Here is a 16228-nt window from a genome sequence, read left to right as displayed (position 1 = left end):
AAAATGCCTTATTTCCTTCATTTTTAATCAACTCAATACTATCAAATTTGTAACTAGAAGTAATTTTATGTTCAGGAAAAAAGAAAACACTGCTACATTTGCACATATACCCAACGAACTAAGGCTTGAAATAGATTTACACGTTTGTACACATGTGTGTATATTCATTTACATGTGTGAATGCGCACATTAGTGTACACACATATGCATGTATATGTGTGTAAATTTACGATAGAGAGAATGTTGTGTAAACATATATTCCCCAGGAGGGGAATCCCTCCGCCAAGGAGTTCAGCAACTCTTCTGCAATTTACAAAGATGCCTGCGGCCCTCAGAGTTTAAGTGACAATGTCAAAGGAAAGCCCTGAACCTAGGTATCTTCCTGATGCTGAGGCTTGCTTCCTCCTCATTATATAACATGGCCTCTCATTTACTATATATGTTACTCTAAAAAGAGGGAAAGAATATATAATCTAAAAACGTAAAACTCTGTATTTTCCAATATTTTATTATAAAATCAATAGCAACCTCCAGGGTTCCATGAGACAAGTGTTGAAAACCAGTGAAAACACTTATAAATTTCAATAACTAAGTCCTTCACCATCCTTTCCTCCTCACCCCCTCCAAAAAAAAAACCCTACCATAAAAGTATCAAAATCCTTTGTTTCTTAAAATGCCCCTCATTCCTCTTTGCAAAGAATGTAAATTCATACAAATATACAGTAGTGACCCAATCTATGAAGATTCATACTAAGTTTTTATAAATTTTATATTTCTTGTAACATAATTTTTTTTTAGTCCAGTCCCATGATTTTATTAGTGAAGGTTACTTCAGGCGAGGAGTGTTAGAAAGTCTCCTGCAGTCCTGGGTTTAAGTGACTTGCCCGTAGTCACACAGCTAGTCTGCGTCAGAGGTAGAAAGTGAACCCAGATCTTCCTGATTCCAAGATTGGCAATCCATCTAATATGCCACCTTGTGTTTCAACTTACCTACATGGATTGAAAATTTACTGTATAATTATCAAGTTATCAACTCCTTCGGCTTTTAAACATCTTGTATATTTAGCATATTTGACATACATTTATAATTAGTAAATTTATTTTGTTTATTATTTGTATGCAATATTTTTTGGAGGCAATTGGAGTTAAGTGATTTGCCCAGGGTCACACAGTTATCAAGTATCTGAGGACAGATATGAACTTGGGTCCTCCTAACTCCAGGGCCAGTGCTCTATCCACTGAGCCAACTAGCTGTCCCTGTAATTTTTTAAAAACACAAGGCAAGCCTATTTCAAAGTATGTCAAAGAATAAACACTTCCACTGCTCATTACAGTCATTGGTAGCAAAGTCTAAAACAGCTGGTCCCTTAAACCTCTGATTCTTAGTACTTACCACCACCTTTCCCCCTGGTCCCTGACTCTGGACAGTGACACCCATCCACTGGTCTTCTTTACTCTCGGAACTAGGGTCAGCTATGATATAAAAAAGATAATCACACACATATTTAGCATTTTGGAATTCTCTGAGAACAAGAACAAAAAATATCTGCTTGCTTCTTTAAAAAAAAATAGTAACTCTGCTCCCAGATCCTATCCAGAGATACACAGAAATTATTGCCAACCTTGGACAAACTGATAGTTATTTGTAAGTATGTTTAGAACATCTCATATATTTTTAAATTTTACTTACTTTTAATTTATGAAATAAACCAAACATTTCCATAACTTAGTAGAATAATATTGATGATTGCTTATGCTACTACAAAATCATTGTGTACAACTTGCTATTCCTTTTAAATATATAATAAATTTATCATGTAAATTTCTTCTCTCCCCCCGCCCCCATCCTAAAGAGGGTTCACAAATATATATATACATATATGTAAAATCATTCTATATATACTTCTATTTATCATTTCTTTCTCTGGATGCAGACAGTGTCTTCCTTCATATGTCCTTTGTAGTTAATTTGGGTATTTTAACAGTCCAAATGACTTGGATGCTCAAAGTTGTTCTTAGAATAATAATATTGCTGTTACTGGATACAATGTTCTCTCGGTTCTGCTGATTTTGCTCTTAATTATTTCATGCAAGTCTATCCGTGTTTTTCTAAAATCGACGAGCTCACCATTTCTTATAGAAAGTTAAGAACTCCAGTTCTTTTTGGGGGGGATGGAGGGGAGGTAGAGAAGTAATCAGGGTTAAATGACTTGCCCAGGGTCACACAGCTAGTAAGTGTCTGAGGCTGAATTTGAACTCAGGTCCTGCTGACTCCAGAGCCAGGTCTCTATCCACTGTGCCACCTAGCTGCCCCATATATTGCTGAAATATATACTATATCATTGCTTGTTAACCCTCCCTCCTACCTTCTGACACTCAACAACACAAATACCAAAAGATATTAATACTACTCTAAAGCCAAGATAAATAAAGAGGTCAAGCAAAGATCCATCCGTCCAAGGACTATTAACAAGTGCTGCTTGATGATGGCAAGAGGTGACATTTCACATCTGCACCTTTACTGTCACTTGTTCTTAGAGGTTACAATCACGGAAGTGTTTCTTAAATCCAACTTGTAGCCAAGATAGTAAAAAGCAGGTGCTTCTTAGCCCAAGACATCCAGTCCAAGAATACCAGCAGAACTGTATAATAATGAGTAATTGCGACTTCTCTTTACTTGAAGTAGAAAAGATCTCAATTCACTTTTTTTTCTTTTTGCTAACAGTGTATTTTTGTATTGTCCCCCCATTGGTTTGTGAACTTCTTGTAGGTAAGTATTGCTTTGACTTAACACAGTGCATGGTATACAATAGGCACTTAATGGATGTCTGCCGATTTGACAATTAAAGCTTCCTTTATAAGTCCCTAAAATGCCAATGATAAGAATTACACTTAACAACCTTGAATGACCTTCCTCTTCATTTCTATTTTATTTTTAACTAGCAAATCATTTTCCTTTGAGGAAATGTGTTATAGCAAAGAAAATTCTGAATTTTAGGTCAGAAAAACATCTCTTCAATTTTTGCCTCTGATGCATACAAGCTGCTGTGACCATGGGCAAGTCGTTCAACCTGTCTAAGCCTCAGACAACTCTCTAAGGCTATCACAAGATAAGTTTTCCACACCAACTCACAAATCACAAGGTCTTGACATACTGACATAAGTAATCTTCATTATTTAAGCTAATCAGGGACCTGGAATCTAAGGTCTATTCAAGCGAGGTACAAAAGTTAAGTGGGAAACAACATTTAAGTACTAGCAAGTTCTAACTCCATTTCCAACTGTAACCCACTATGGAGTTTTGTACATGTTCTCCCATCGGTTTCAACATTTCTCCCCAAGAAGGCAACAGTATTTATTCTAATCACTGAGACATAAAGATGATGAGTTAATGGTTTTGCAATCTAGGACTCTGATAATAGGAAACAGCAGCAACTGGAAGGAACCTATGTCCTTTTTTTCACATTGTAAAAAGTGTGCAGAGATTATAACTGTAGCTAATAGTCTAGTTAAAACTGTAAAAGAGTAGGGTTGCTAAATATTTCAAGGATAACTGTCTGAAAGTCTCCTGGCAGGGCACCACTAAAAAGCTATTGTTTTGTGGCTTACAGTCATATCCGACTCTTCATGACCCCATTTGGGGGCAAAAATACTGGAGTGGTTTGCCATTTCCTTCTCCAGATTTTTTACAGATGAGGAAACCAAGGCAAACAGGGTTAGGTGACTTGCCCAGGGTGACACAGATCATTAAGTGTCGGAAGCGGGATGTGAATTAAGGTCTTCCTGACTCCAGGCTCCACACTCCATCCACTGTGCCACCTACTTGCCCCAAAGAACTGTAGCAAACAGTACATTGAGTGTTAGTGAACTGTGAGCAGTGTCTCATTCCCTATGGCTCCAGACGAAAAGGCAGTATGAGAAAGTGAAGGGAATGCCGGCCTTGGGGATCAGAAAAACCTGCATTTCAAATTCTGGCAGATACTTATTAACTGTGTGATCCTTATTAAGTGTGTGGCAGGTCATGTCTCCTCATCTGTAAAATGAAGGTAATAACCCATATGCCTCACGAGGCTGCTAGAAGCATCAAACGGGACAATGAATATAAAGCGTTTTGCAAGCCTTTAGGGCACTATGTGAATGGGAGATGTTATTACTATTTATTATAATTATATTATTACTGTTTCTCAAAAGATAAGTTCCTAACCGAGCATCCAGAATTTTAACCATGTTTCCAACTTTCACCTAAGGAAAGAAATCTGGAGTTTAAAACCATCTCTTACTTTCAAGTATTTTTCCTATCAAATGTGGAGATTTGATTGCTGAGAATAAAATGCCTTGAATTCATTTTCAATGGCTCTATGCAGTACCTCATTCTGTCAACAGGTGGCAACATCAGCACACTTTATTAGTGAAAGGAGGTTTGTTTGGTTTTTTTTGGTTTTTTTTTGTTTGTTTGTTTTTAATTAGGCAATCCCCGTTAGGATAGAAGCAATAATAAAAGTAGCACTTTTTAAACACCTCGATGAGATTTAGGAGCTCATTACTTCAGGAAAGAAAAAGTTTTAAATACAAACTATCAACATGTAGAACTGTTAATGACACTCGTAAACAAAGATGTTTTATTCCCCCATAGAGCTGGAAAGCATTAGAGGTCACCTAGTCCAAGCACCTCCATTTATAGATAATGAAACAGAGTCCAAAGATACCCAGTGACTCACTCAAGTCCACACAGTGAATAGCAGAAGCGGAACTTGAACCAACATCCTTTAATCTAAAGTTGGCCCTCTTTCAACTTATACCCTGATAATCCATTATGGAAAGAGTTAAAGGGGGGAAGAGTAAGAAATTCACAATAAAGTCACTACCCTCTAACATGAGTCCTCACTCTAAGACCTCCAGAAATTGTATTTGTCTAAATAAAGTCAGGAAGAATTTACCATCGTTATCAAATTCAATGCGTTGGCAAGGTTCCTGGGATGTGATGTCACAGCTGTACAGGCCTCCTGTCCGGTTGGCTTTCTGTAGCGGAAAAGCTTTGGCTCGAGGGGCCCCTACCAACAACCTGTGGACAAGATAAAAGTAAAGAGGGTGTTTGAGCGCCTGGAGAAATTAACATCTCTGAGATTAGCCAGAATAAGGTGCCATTTATCATGGCTGGTCAAAGACATTGGCAGATTCTGCAGGCCCGAGGCAGCTTTATTACCCATTTGTATTAGGTGCCCCCTCTCAGAATTTGTTCACTCCTTAAGACACGGCACCCTCTTCTCATCTTCTATTACTTATCTCACTGTTCCTTTCTTGTTGCTCGGCCCACATTGGATGGTAAACTCCTTGAGGGCAGGCCTGTCTTTTGCCTCTTTTTACATCCCCAGTGCTTAGCACAGTGCCTGACATACAGTAGGTGCTTAATAAATATTTACTGAATTGAACTTAAAGGGGTAATAGGAGCCCTTAGTCAATTTTATGTCATGGACCCCTTTCACAGCCTGGTGAAATCTATCAGCCCCTTTCACAGCCTGGTGAAGTCTATCAGCCCCTTTGTCACAGTATTTTTGAATGCACAAAATAAATACATAATGGACTATATCTATAGATAGCTATGTCCGTAGCTAGCTATCTATAGATGTGATATAGATAAAAAACGGACATAGTTGTTTGCACGTTGTCTGCCTCGTTAAAATGTGAACCCCTTAAGGACACTCTCTTGCCCTTCCATCCTCAGCACTTGGCACAACGCTTGGCACACTGCAGGCACTTAATAAATGGTTATTGACTGGCTGACAGAAAACCAATTATATTGAAATAGTTACCAAAATATTTTTCAAAAAGTTCAGAGACACCAGGTTAAGCTCCTCAGGTCTACAAAGTCAGCTCTTCCCTTCAAGTGACAGCCTATCAACCCACCCACTATAAAGGACTTGCTTTGTGATACTATGGTGGGTAGTTTTCCTATCTCCTATTTAATGCTCTCCCAAGAATTTTAAGAGTTGGAAGGGAGACCAGCAAGCTCTTTAATTCTAGTAAAGCTGTGTCATTTGGGGGGATCTGTTTTGCACAGATAACCTTGGGCGGATTATGGAACAATCAGGAGTAGTAAAATGAAAACAAACAACTGAGTGGAAGGTGAAGGTAGGAAGATGAAAGAGAGGAGGGGAGGCTGCTGGAAGAGAATCAAAAAGGAGAAAATGAAAAACTACTATTACAACCACCACTCCCCCCACCCCAGGGTACATTCACATTCTCCAGGTGGCTTGTATTTTTCCAGATAGGAGAAGGGAGATAAAGGGAGGAACAGTGTGGAAGAGACTGCTAAGTAAGACCTACCCAAGTCTGTCCAATTTTTAGGTCTAATAACATCATACAGTATTGTCACCAATTTGACAAATAGCTATTAAGAATCTGCTGTGTGAGGAACACCAACAAGCATGTGAGGGGAAGGGGTAAAGGGGACACAGATGACTAACACACAGTCTTTGTGAGCCCTGCCCAGAGAAAGGATATGATAGGGATTAGCCAAGACTGCTTAATAGAGATGATCAGTCAAGACTATCTACTATATATCCAACTACTGTAAATTCACTGGGCATTTTGGAGACTTGGGTGAGGATGCTGGGGTAATGACACAAAAGAAATGAAGGGCAGTTCCCGAATCTTAAGAAGCTTACAAATCTAGCCGAAGAGATAAACCTGCATACATGGAATATTAAGACTTTACAGATCCCCATAATTAAATTCAATTCGACAAGCATTTATTAAGTACTTACTATGCACAAGGCACTGAAGATGCAAAACCAAAAACAAATCAAAAGTCCTGAAGACAGAGTACCAAGAGAATAAGAATAAAGGCATGTTTAGAAGAGGGGTTCATGGGTGGGGGGCTGTTTGTTAAGGTGATGAAAGGGAAAGGAAAGACTACAATTGAAGGGTGAGAATATCAAACTGTTTCTAACACGTCTGTACTGCACTATGATCTTTTTTAGGTGGTAAGCTAAGCGAGGCAAAGGGATGTTCTTTGCCACGTCTCAGGAACATCTAGTTAGTATAGATGGTGCTCTGCAAATAGCAGGCATTCAATTCATGTTGTCACCTGACTGACTGCTGTTCTGATCAATGGCTGCGTTTAGAGGAAAGATCTGGCAGATGTAATTTTCTACAGCTCTTGCTGAATGCTATGCCAGCAGTAGGGAACTTGTCCAGGTTTCCTGTTTCTTTTTTTTAACTAATTTTTTTCAATTAATAAAAATCTATTTTTCTTCCCGCCACCTTGTCACTCCATTGAGAAAGAGAGAGAAGAGGGGAGGGGAAAGGAGGAAGGGAGGGACAGAGGAGAGAGAGGGAGGGGGAGAACAGAGAAAGGAGAGGAGAGGAGAGAGAGAAGGAAGGAGAGAAAGGAAAGGGGGAGAAAGTGAGGGAGATAAAGAGGAAGAGAAAGAAGAGGGAGGGAGGGAGAGGGAGGGAGAGACACAGAGAGAGAGAAGAGGGGAGGGGATGAGGAAGGAAGGGGAAGAGGAGAGGAGGAGGAGAGGGGGAAGAGAGAGGGGGGGAGAGAGAGAGAGAGAAGAGGATGGGGAGAGAGGAGGATGAAGGCAGGGTAGGGAGAAAGAGAGAGGTAGCCAGTTGAGCTTTGAAGCAAAGAAGAAATTCTAAGAAGCAGAGGTGAGCCATGGAGTGCATTCTAAGCTTATGCAAAGTCTTGGAGGCAAGAAATGTGATGTTTTGTATGGGGGTCTGTTTGGACTGTAGAGTATATGGAGGCTATTAAATACCAAGCAGGAGTTTGTATTTGACTTGAGGTACCAATCACTCTGTCAGCTCTGAGGAGAAAAAATTCACTACAGAGAAATGAGGTAGGAAGGCCAATGAAGAGGCTAATGAAATCGGTCAGCTAAAAGGTAGAGAGGGAGAGGTGAAAAGGGTCTGGACCAGGTGGGTGGCAGTGTGAGTGGAGAAGAGGGAGCAATGCGGAGATGATGCAGAGAAAGAAAAGACAAAGAAGATATGGTGACAAATCAATTACGTGGGGTAAAGGCAGTAACAAGTCAAGGATGACTAATGAATGAAGCATTTATTAAGCACTTACTATATACAAAATAATGTGCTAAGAAAAGTAAGGCAGTCCCTGCTCTCAGTTCTATGGGGATGACACCCACACTGGGAACCTGGGAGATGAAAGAATGGTGATGCCCTCCAGGGAAATTTGGAAAAGAAGTAGACTTTTGGAGTGAAACGGAAAAACATTTTTTTAAATACTTTACTATGAGCCAAGTACGTGAATATAAATAAAAAAGCAGGGCTGCCCTGCTCACAAAGAGCTTACTCTGTAATTGGGAGAGATGACACATATAGGAAAGTCTGGATGAAATGTGAATGAAAAGGCCCAGGGGTCAATAAAGTATAATAGCAAGGTCGATGCCAAGGTGTGGGGGTCCTCAGGCTTCACTAATATGAGGAAGGGAAATCCTGGTAGAATCCAGGTGGGTGTGCAGAGTTCTGGGCAGAGCCACTGGAACATAAGGAAGCTCTGCACTGGTCTGGTGTGATCTGGATTTGGGGAAAAGATCATGAATTCTGTTTCAGACATGCTGAATTTGAGATGCCTATGAGACAGCCAGTTTGAAAGTCTAATAGACAGTTTGTGGTATAGGATCGGAGCTCAGGAGAGAGACTAGGGTTAGATAAATAAGATCTCTGAATCATCTTCATGGAGGTGATCATCGAAACCACGACAGCTAATACAGTCTCCAAGAGAACCGAGTAGAAGAAAAGAGAAGAGGGCCCAAGGCAGAGCCTACATATAGGGAAGGGGGCACCGATGATGATCCAACAATGGAGAAGAAGTTGGCAGGTGGGCAAGAGGTGAACCACAAGAGTGAAATGTCAGGGAAATCCAGGAAGGAGCGAAGTACCTGGTAGGAGAAAATGGTCATTGGTATCAAATGCTACAGAAGGGTAAAAAGAATGAGGATTGAGACATGGACATTAGATTTAGAAATTAAGAAATCATCGTTGACTTTGGAGGGAGAAATTAGTAGGGAGTGATGAGGCTAGAAGCCAGACTGCAGAGGGTTTAGAAGGGAGGGAGAGGAGATTAAGTGGAGGCAAGGATGGGGGGGTGAATCAGATGTGTTTTCAGGCAGCATTTTAGGAACCAGTAAATAGGGAGAGATGGAAAACAGGAAATCAAAGATAAGAGTAGATAGACAAGGGGAGGGAAGGGAGGACAGAAAATGGGGGGGGAATAGACAAAGGAGGGGAAAGAGACAAGGGGGACAGAGAGAGAAGGGGAACAGACAGAGGGATAAGGGGGGAGACAAAGTGGGGAAGAGAAAGACAAGGTGCAGAGAGAGACATACAAGGGGAGACAGAGAAAGAGATGGAGAGGGAGAGGGAGAAGGAGAGGGGGAGGGGGAGAGAGCGAGAGAGCGAGAGAGCGAGAGAGCGAGAGAGAGAGAGAGAGAGAAGAAGAAGAAGAATCAGGATAATGTGCTGGAGATGATGGGAAGGAACCGAATCAACAGAATCAACAGCACATACATAGAGGCTGACTTTGTTAAGGATAAAGATTACCCCTTCATTAGAGGCCGATTGATCACCAGAGGAATATAAGTAATGTACTTGCTCATGTATATTAAAATATCAAGCTGATTTTTTTCTACTTATAATCTAGTATACAGTAAACAGTGCATACATCTGCATAGCGATGGCTGAGTTTTCAGAACAGAGAAAACAAATTTGTCTTTAAAAAAGCCAAAAGGAAAAGAAATGAAGTCATATGTTGTGCCGTCAAATTCCCTCAAAGTCAGGTCTGCCTTCATTACTGCCCACCCTTTAAATGGCAACAAGCCCATACTCAAATATCTCTGAAATGCTCCCTTCCACTCCCCCATCTCCAACCCCGGCTCCCATTAAGCCCCTCTAGCCAGTTCCTCTCCTTCATCCAAGTAAATCCCTGTCCTCATCATTGCAGAGGACAGAGAAATGAGGAGCATGGGAGGAAAAGCAAAAACCAGACAGCAGAGGGCCCCTTGATCTCACTCATTCAAGGATTGCTCAGTTTTCCAAGACAGTTGTTCAGTCGTTTTTTCAGTCATGTCCGAATCTTTGTGACCCCATTTGGGTTTGTTTGTTTGTTTGTTTGTTTGTTTGTTTGTTTGTTTTTGGCAAAGTGCTGGAGTGGTTTTCTATTTCCTTCTCCAGCTCATTTTACAGATGAGAAACTGAGGCAAACAGGGTTATGTGACTTGCCCAGGGTCACACAGCTGGCAAGTGTCTGAGGCTGAATTTGAACTCCGGTAAACATTAAGAGAAGATTCAGGGGATACTGTGATTAGGGAAAAGAGACTTAGAAAAGTAAAGGGGAATGAACTTGAAGTTATCCACATCTAAGATCAACAATATACTTAGTAACCATAGAAAGATGTATAAGCCAATTCAAGAGGTAAATTTGGGCTCCAGATGTTTTCAGTTCTGCTCACAACAAACCCCAGGATAGCAGCTTACTGGAGGAAGATCTCAGTCTAAACAAACAAATTAGAGAAAAGAGAAGGTTGTTTTGGAAAAGAAGAAAGAAAGAGTGAAATGGTTTGACTTTGTGCTTCAGTAAATGATATTTGCCTTGCCTACCAAAGGCGCAGGATGCCACTCACTAATCAGCACAGAAGATGCTAAAATGGAAACTACTTTTATTGTTAGGGGACACCTAGGTGGTGCATCAGATAAAGCACTGGGCTTGGAATCAGGAAGACTCATCTTCATGAGTTCAAATCCAGCCTCAGACTCTGACTAGGGGTATGACCGTGGGCAAGTTACTTAACCCTGCTTGCCTCAGTTTCTTCATCTATAAAATGATCTGGAGAAGGAAGCAGCAAACCATTCCAGTATCTTTGCCAAAAAAAAAAAACCCAAATGGGGTCACAACTGAAATGACTCGACAATAACAATTGCTTGTCAGGAAATTCTTCTTTATATTGGCCTAAGGTCTACATCTCTGCCCTCTGGAGTCAAACAAAGTAAGCCTAATCCCTCTTCAACCAGACAACACTTCAAATATTCAAAGGCAATAATCTTGTCCTTAAGTCTTCTCTTTTCCAGGATAAACATGACCATTTCTTCAAGCGACCTTTCTGGCAGCATGGTTTGAAGGCCCCTCGCTCACCACTGTGGCTGCCCTCCTCTGTATGAGCTCTATCTTGTCAATGTCTTTCCTCAAATGTATTAGTCAGATCTGAACCCAATAATCCAGATGTGGTCAGATGAGAACAGTAAGACTCTTATTCTGTATAGCATTAAATCATACTGGTATGAATGCAGCCCAAAATCACTGCATTCACAGAAATAGATACAGTACTTAGAAACAATCCATTAACAGTCTTTTTAAAGTTTTCTATTATGTGCCAAGAGCTGTGCTGGGTAGTGCGGACACAAAGGAAACATGAGCTGCACGAGAGCAAGGATTATCTTTGGCGGCTTTGTATCATCAGCACTTAGCACAGTGCGTGGCACATAGTAGCCACTTAATGAATATTGATTGATTGATTAGCAATATTTCGATATTAGGAGTCAACATGTGCATAGATAAACACATACAAAATATAAAAAATAAATACAAAGCAATTTTGAGGAGGAAGGCACTAGATTCTTGAGGGATCAGTAAAGGCTTCTTGTAAAAGGCAACAGTTGAGCTGTAGGTCAGGGGGAAAAAAATCAGTAAATACGGAAGGCTCCTAGAACACTAAAAAGTTTTGGACTCTGGGTATCCTGTAAGGCTAAATTCCTTCCCCATCCTGCCCCGCCCCTCCAAACTCACTTCCCCTGGGGGTCTTCTGATCCACTCAGGAGAGGCCTGTTTCAGTCCCGGACCCTCTATGTCACAGGGGTCAGATTCCCTAAGGGGGCCCCCCCGGAATCCAGACAGCAAATTTCAATTAATGAAGCAAAAAGTCAAACCATTTCACTCTTCCTTTGTTCTTTTCCAAAACAACCTTCTCAGTCTTAACCTATTCTATATTAATAAAAGGCATATTCATAATAATCTTAAATCCATAATGACAATGCTGAAGGTGCATACATTTTAGCTTTAATGGAAAAATAGGAGAGGCTTGCAACATCAAGATGTCTAACTGGCCTACTGTATCAGATCAAAACAAGAGAAAAATTAACTATCATGGTTGAAAAAAGAGCAAGCTTCTTGGTTTACACTTAAGCAGTTTTAGCCACAAAAAAAAAACGTTTTCAACACATCTTTTACAGGACCAGCAGATGATCACCTCCACAGAGATTTTATCTGCCTCAGAATGTATACTGCTATGCAAAGGACCATGGCATGCTTACCAACAGCCTCCAAAAACCTCAACCTTAAAACAAAACAAAATGAAATTTAAAAACCATAAAACCACAGTGCTTCCTGTAAAAGGTCAGGAAGAAAAACTGAAATCATATGACATCATTTGAAATGATGGAATAATGTGACCTACTCTGGGGCTATTAAGTCAAGCTTACTTCAAAATGCTTTACATAGTCCACTCTTCTGACCACCATCCAGTCTCTCTAAATACCCTCAATGCCATCACTGAAAATTCTTCAGTCATTCAAATTTAAATCCATCCTCCTATAGCATTTGAAAACCTTTAATTCTAAGGAAAAGGAGAGCTTTGCTTCATGGCCTTTGGAAATAACTAAGGTCTTTGGGGATTCCCAATGATGCCTTAATTCAGCTGAACAAACTCATCCAAAGAAGAGGAAATATTGCTTCATCATACAAAACTGAGTTTTAGCATTTCCAAATTAAGACTTATGAAAATTAGTAGATGGTATGATAGCTAGTAGCGTGGCACTGCTACATTTAACCAGTACCAAAACAGTTATTTTTGAGGACTGGTTTTTTACTCCTGCCTAAAGATTCTGTGCAATCGAAATGTCTACCGAATCCCCGCTCTCCTTTATCACTAATACCACAAGCTACATACAAAATAACAAATTTTGGGTTTTAGAAAAAAATCTATGTGCTAGAAATAATTAACCAAGTATAAGGGTGGGGATCCACTCCAGACCAATTAATATGATTACACAGGGTCCAGATACTTGGATTGAATCAGTCACAAGTATCAACTAGATGTGGATGAGTCTTTAATCAATCGAGAGGTTTACAGGGTTTTAGCCAATGGGAGGGTAAAAGGCTGGTGCCACACTGGAAAACATCCTGTAACTGCTAAAGAAAATCATGTCAAACCTCTTGGAGTCCAAAATCCCCTTAATAAAAGGATTCGTTCTGAGAAGTTTGGATTCAAAGGGTCAAACTTGAGGACCTAGAGGACACATGTGGCCTCGAGGCCAGAAGTTAAGGTTCCCTACCCCTGTCTTAGACCATTTGTATCAAAACAGCAAGCCATTCTATAGCTGGGCAAATAGTGAACCTATACAGTGGTAAAAAAGTTCCAGGTTGGAGATTCATCTGAGAGCTGAAGCTAAGGCTCTGAGAAAGAACTGAAACAGGGAATGAATGAGGAGGCGGAGAGGAGAATTTCTCTCTCTCCTTCTGCCCCAATAATCTTGTCATCAAGGAAATTGATCCAATAGGAGTTGGTACATCCGGCTGGGATCAAAAAAGACTGGAGATGATACATCTATAGGTGGGAGTTATAGTCACTGGAAGAAAGGCAGCTTCAGGGAGAAGAATTCATTGATGAAGAGAGAAGGAAGTGCTGGTTAGAGACACTACAAAGGGATCAATGTGGGGACCCGGGAGAAATCTACGCATAAGAGAATTTCATGAGGCCTCTGAAGGAAGAAAATGATGTTTAGTAACCATGAATTGTGAGATACCCCTTTGCCACATGTTTTTCCTCTACGGGTGTACCCCATCACCTTTGTACTACAGTTTATGCTCACACCCTATTTTATTATTTATAGAATTTTACTTGTTTTTATTCTGATCTTTCAAATAAAATTAGAATTTCCGTGTATATTTTGCTGTTGAATCGTTTTTCAGTTGTGTCTGACTCTTCGTGATCCCATTTGGAGTTTTCCTGGTAAAGATACTAAAGTGGTTTGCCATTTCTTTCTCCAGCTCATTTTACAGATGAAGAAACTGAGGCCAACACAGTTTAAATGATTTTTCCAGGATCACAGCTAGTAAGTATCTTGGCCAGATTTGAACTCACAAAGATGAGTCTTCCTGACGTCAGGCCTGACACTCTATCCAACGTATCACCTAACTGCCTTCCATGTATATACTAGGTTAGGGTAATAGGTTCATTTGCCTCTACACATTGTGTATATAATCTGATTCACTGACTCAACTTTTCAAAATTTATATTTATTTTAAGTACCAAAAGGTTTTGAATATTACTGCTTTGTAGTATAGTTTGAAATTTGATATTGTCAGACCCCTTCTTTCCCACTTTTTTCATTCTATCTATTCAGAGTCTTGAATTCCACTGTTAATTCTGCAGGCTCTATAAAGTAATTCCTCAGCAGTTCATTGTGGCGTTGAATAAAAATCAATTTAGGTAGTACTGTTGTATTAATTATATTGGCATAGTCTAACCACAAGCAATTAATATTTCTCTAATTATTTAGGTCTGTATTTCTTTCAAGAGTGTTTTGTATTAATATAGTTCTTGCATGTGTGTGTGACAGATAACTTCCAAATATTTTATACATCCTGTAGTTATTTTGGACAGAATTTCTCTTTCTATCTCTTCCTGCTAGGTTTTGTGGTTAATACATACAAATGCTGATGATTTATGTGGATTTTTAAATATCCTGCAAATTTGCTGAAGTTGTTTACTGTTTCAATTAACTTTTACTTCACTTTGTGGGTTTTCTGGATAGACTGTCATTTTATCTGCAAAAAGTGCTAACTCTGTTTCCTCTTTGCCTAAAATTATTTTCTCACTTTCTTTTTCTTCTGTTACTAGAGCTGGCATTTTTAGACCTGATTCTATCAAAAATCAGTGATCATTACAGATATCCTTGCTTTATGGGGTGAGAGGGAGAGAAAATATTTATTAATTTTTTTTTAGAACTAGTGCGGTATGTGGGAAGGCGTTATAAATGTGAAATATTGCATATGCTTTCAGATGAGGTTGTACAATTAGTTTTACTCAACTGTTTTACTAAAAGAGACTTTATTACTTGTAATATCTTGTCTCTGTTACAAGAGATTTCTCACAGAGTAGGAATAATGTGTAAATGTTTGTAATGTAAAAACAAAACACATCAATAAAACCTTTTTAAAATAGGCCTCTACCCTTTCTTCATTATAGATCATTTTGGCCTGGATTTTAGTGTGATGCTGTTTACTATGGTAGTAGAAATTAAAATGTCTACTTACTCCTCTGCTTTTTAGCGCTTTTAATAGAAACAGATTTTGGATTTCTCACAAGTTCTCCCCCTGCCCCCAGCACCTATTGATATGATGAAGTGTTTTTAAAAATACTTTTATTATAAACATAATCTATTATGCTTAAAGTTTTCCTTAAAGAAACCTTGCATTCCTCACATAAATCCAACCTGGTCACAACGTACCTTTTTACTATGTTTTTACAGTCTCTTTGCTAAAAAGAAATTTTACCTTTCCACAACCCTGTGGGTGCTATTATTATCCCCATTCAACAGATGAGGAAATTGAGGCAGATGTTAAGTGACTTGCCCAGGGTCATACAGTATCTCAAGCAGAATCTGAACATAGGTTTTCCTGACTCTTAAGTCCAAGGCTCCATCTATTACACAAGTTGCCTTATTTAATATTCTTATGTCAATGTTCATTAGGAATATTGGTCTATAATTTTCTTTCTCTGCCTTGTCATTTCCTGGTTTAGGTATCCCATGGAAAGAGTTTGGAAGGTTCCCTTTTTTCCCTATTTTTGCAAATAGTTGGTGTAATATTGGAATTAACAATTGTGCTTTAAACATTTAAGAGAAGTCACTTGTAAATCTTTCTAGTCTTTTTCTTTAGGGAGTTCAATTAGGATTTGTTTGATTTCCTTTTCTGGTGTTAGATTACATAAGTGATCTATTATTCTATTAATATAGGTATCTTACATTTTTGTATTACAATATAATTTTTATGTTATATATATTCATACATTTCATCTAAGTTATCAGGATTTGGGAGGCATATAATTGGGCAAAATAGTTTGATAGTTTTCTTTATTTCATCTTCAACTGCTGTGAATTCACCTTTTCATTTTTAATGCAAACAATTTGGCTTCTATTTAAAAGCAGA

At 39.2% G+C, this 16228-nt stretch overlaps 1 protein-coding gene across 2 annotated transcripts in view; it reads right to left on the bottom strand.

The window, feature by feature from the left end:
• The window catches only part of ITGA6 (integrin subunit alpha 6), a 98943-nt gene that overhangs the window by 39932 nt on the left and 42783 nt on the right, over positions 1 to 16228 (bottom strand). For both annotated transcript variants that reach the window (XM_036745458.1, XM_036745457.1), the window contains exons 2-3: positions 4938 to 5062; positions 1394 to 1473 (exon numbers count right to left, since the gene is read on the bottom strand). In XM_036745458.1, coding sequence (XP_036601353.1) covers positions 1394 to 1473; positions 4938 to 5062 — 205 coding nt within the window. The remainder of the gene's footprint in view (positions 1 to 1393; positions 1474 to 4937; positions 5063 to 16228) is intronic.

This window comes from Trichosurus vulpecula, chromosome 2 (assembly GCF_011100635.1).
Source record: "Trichosurus vulpecula isolate mTriVul1 chromosome 2, mTriVul1.pri, whole genome shotgun sequence".
Lineage (NCBI taxonomy): Eukaryota > Metazoa > Chordata > Mammalia > Diprotodontia > Phalangeridae > Trichosurus > Trichosurus vulpecula.
This window is presented reverse-complemented; position numbering and strand designations above follow the sequence as displayed.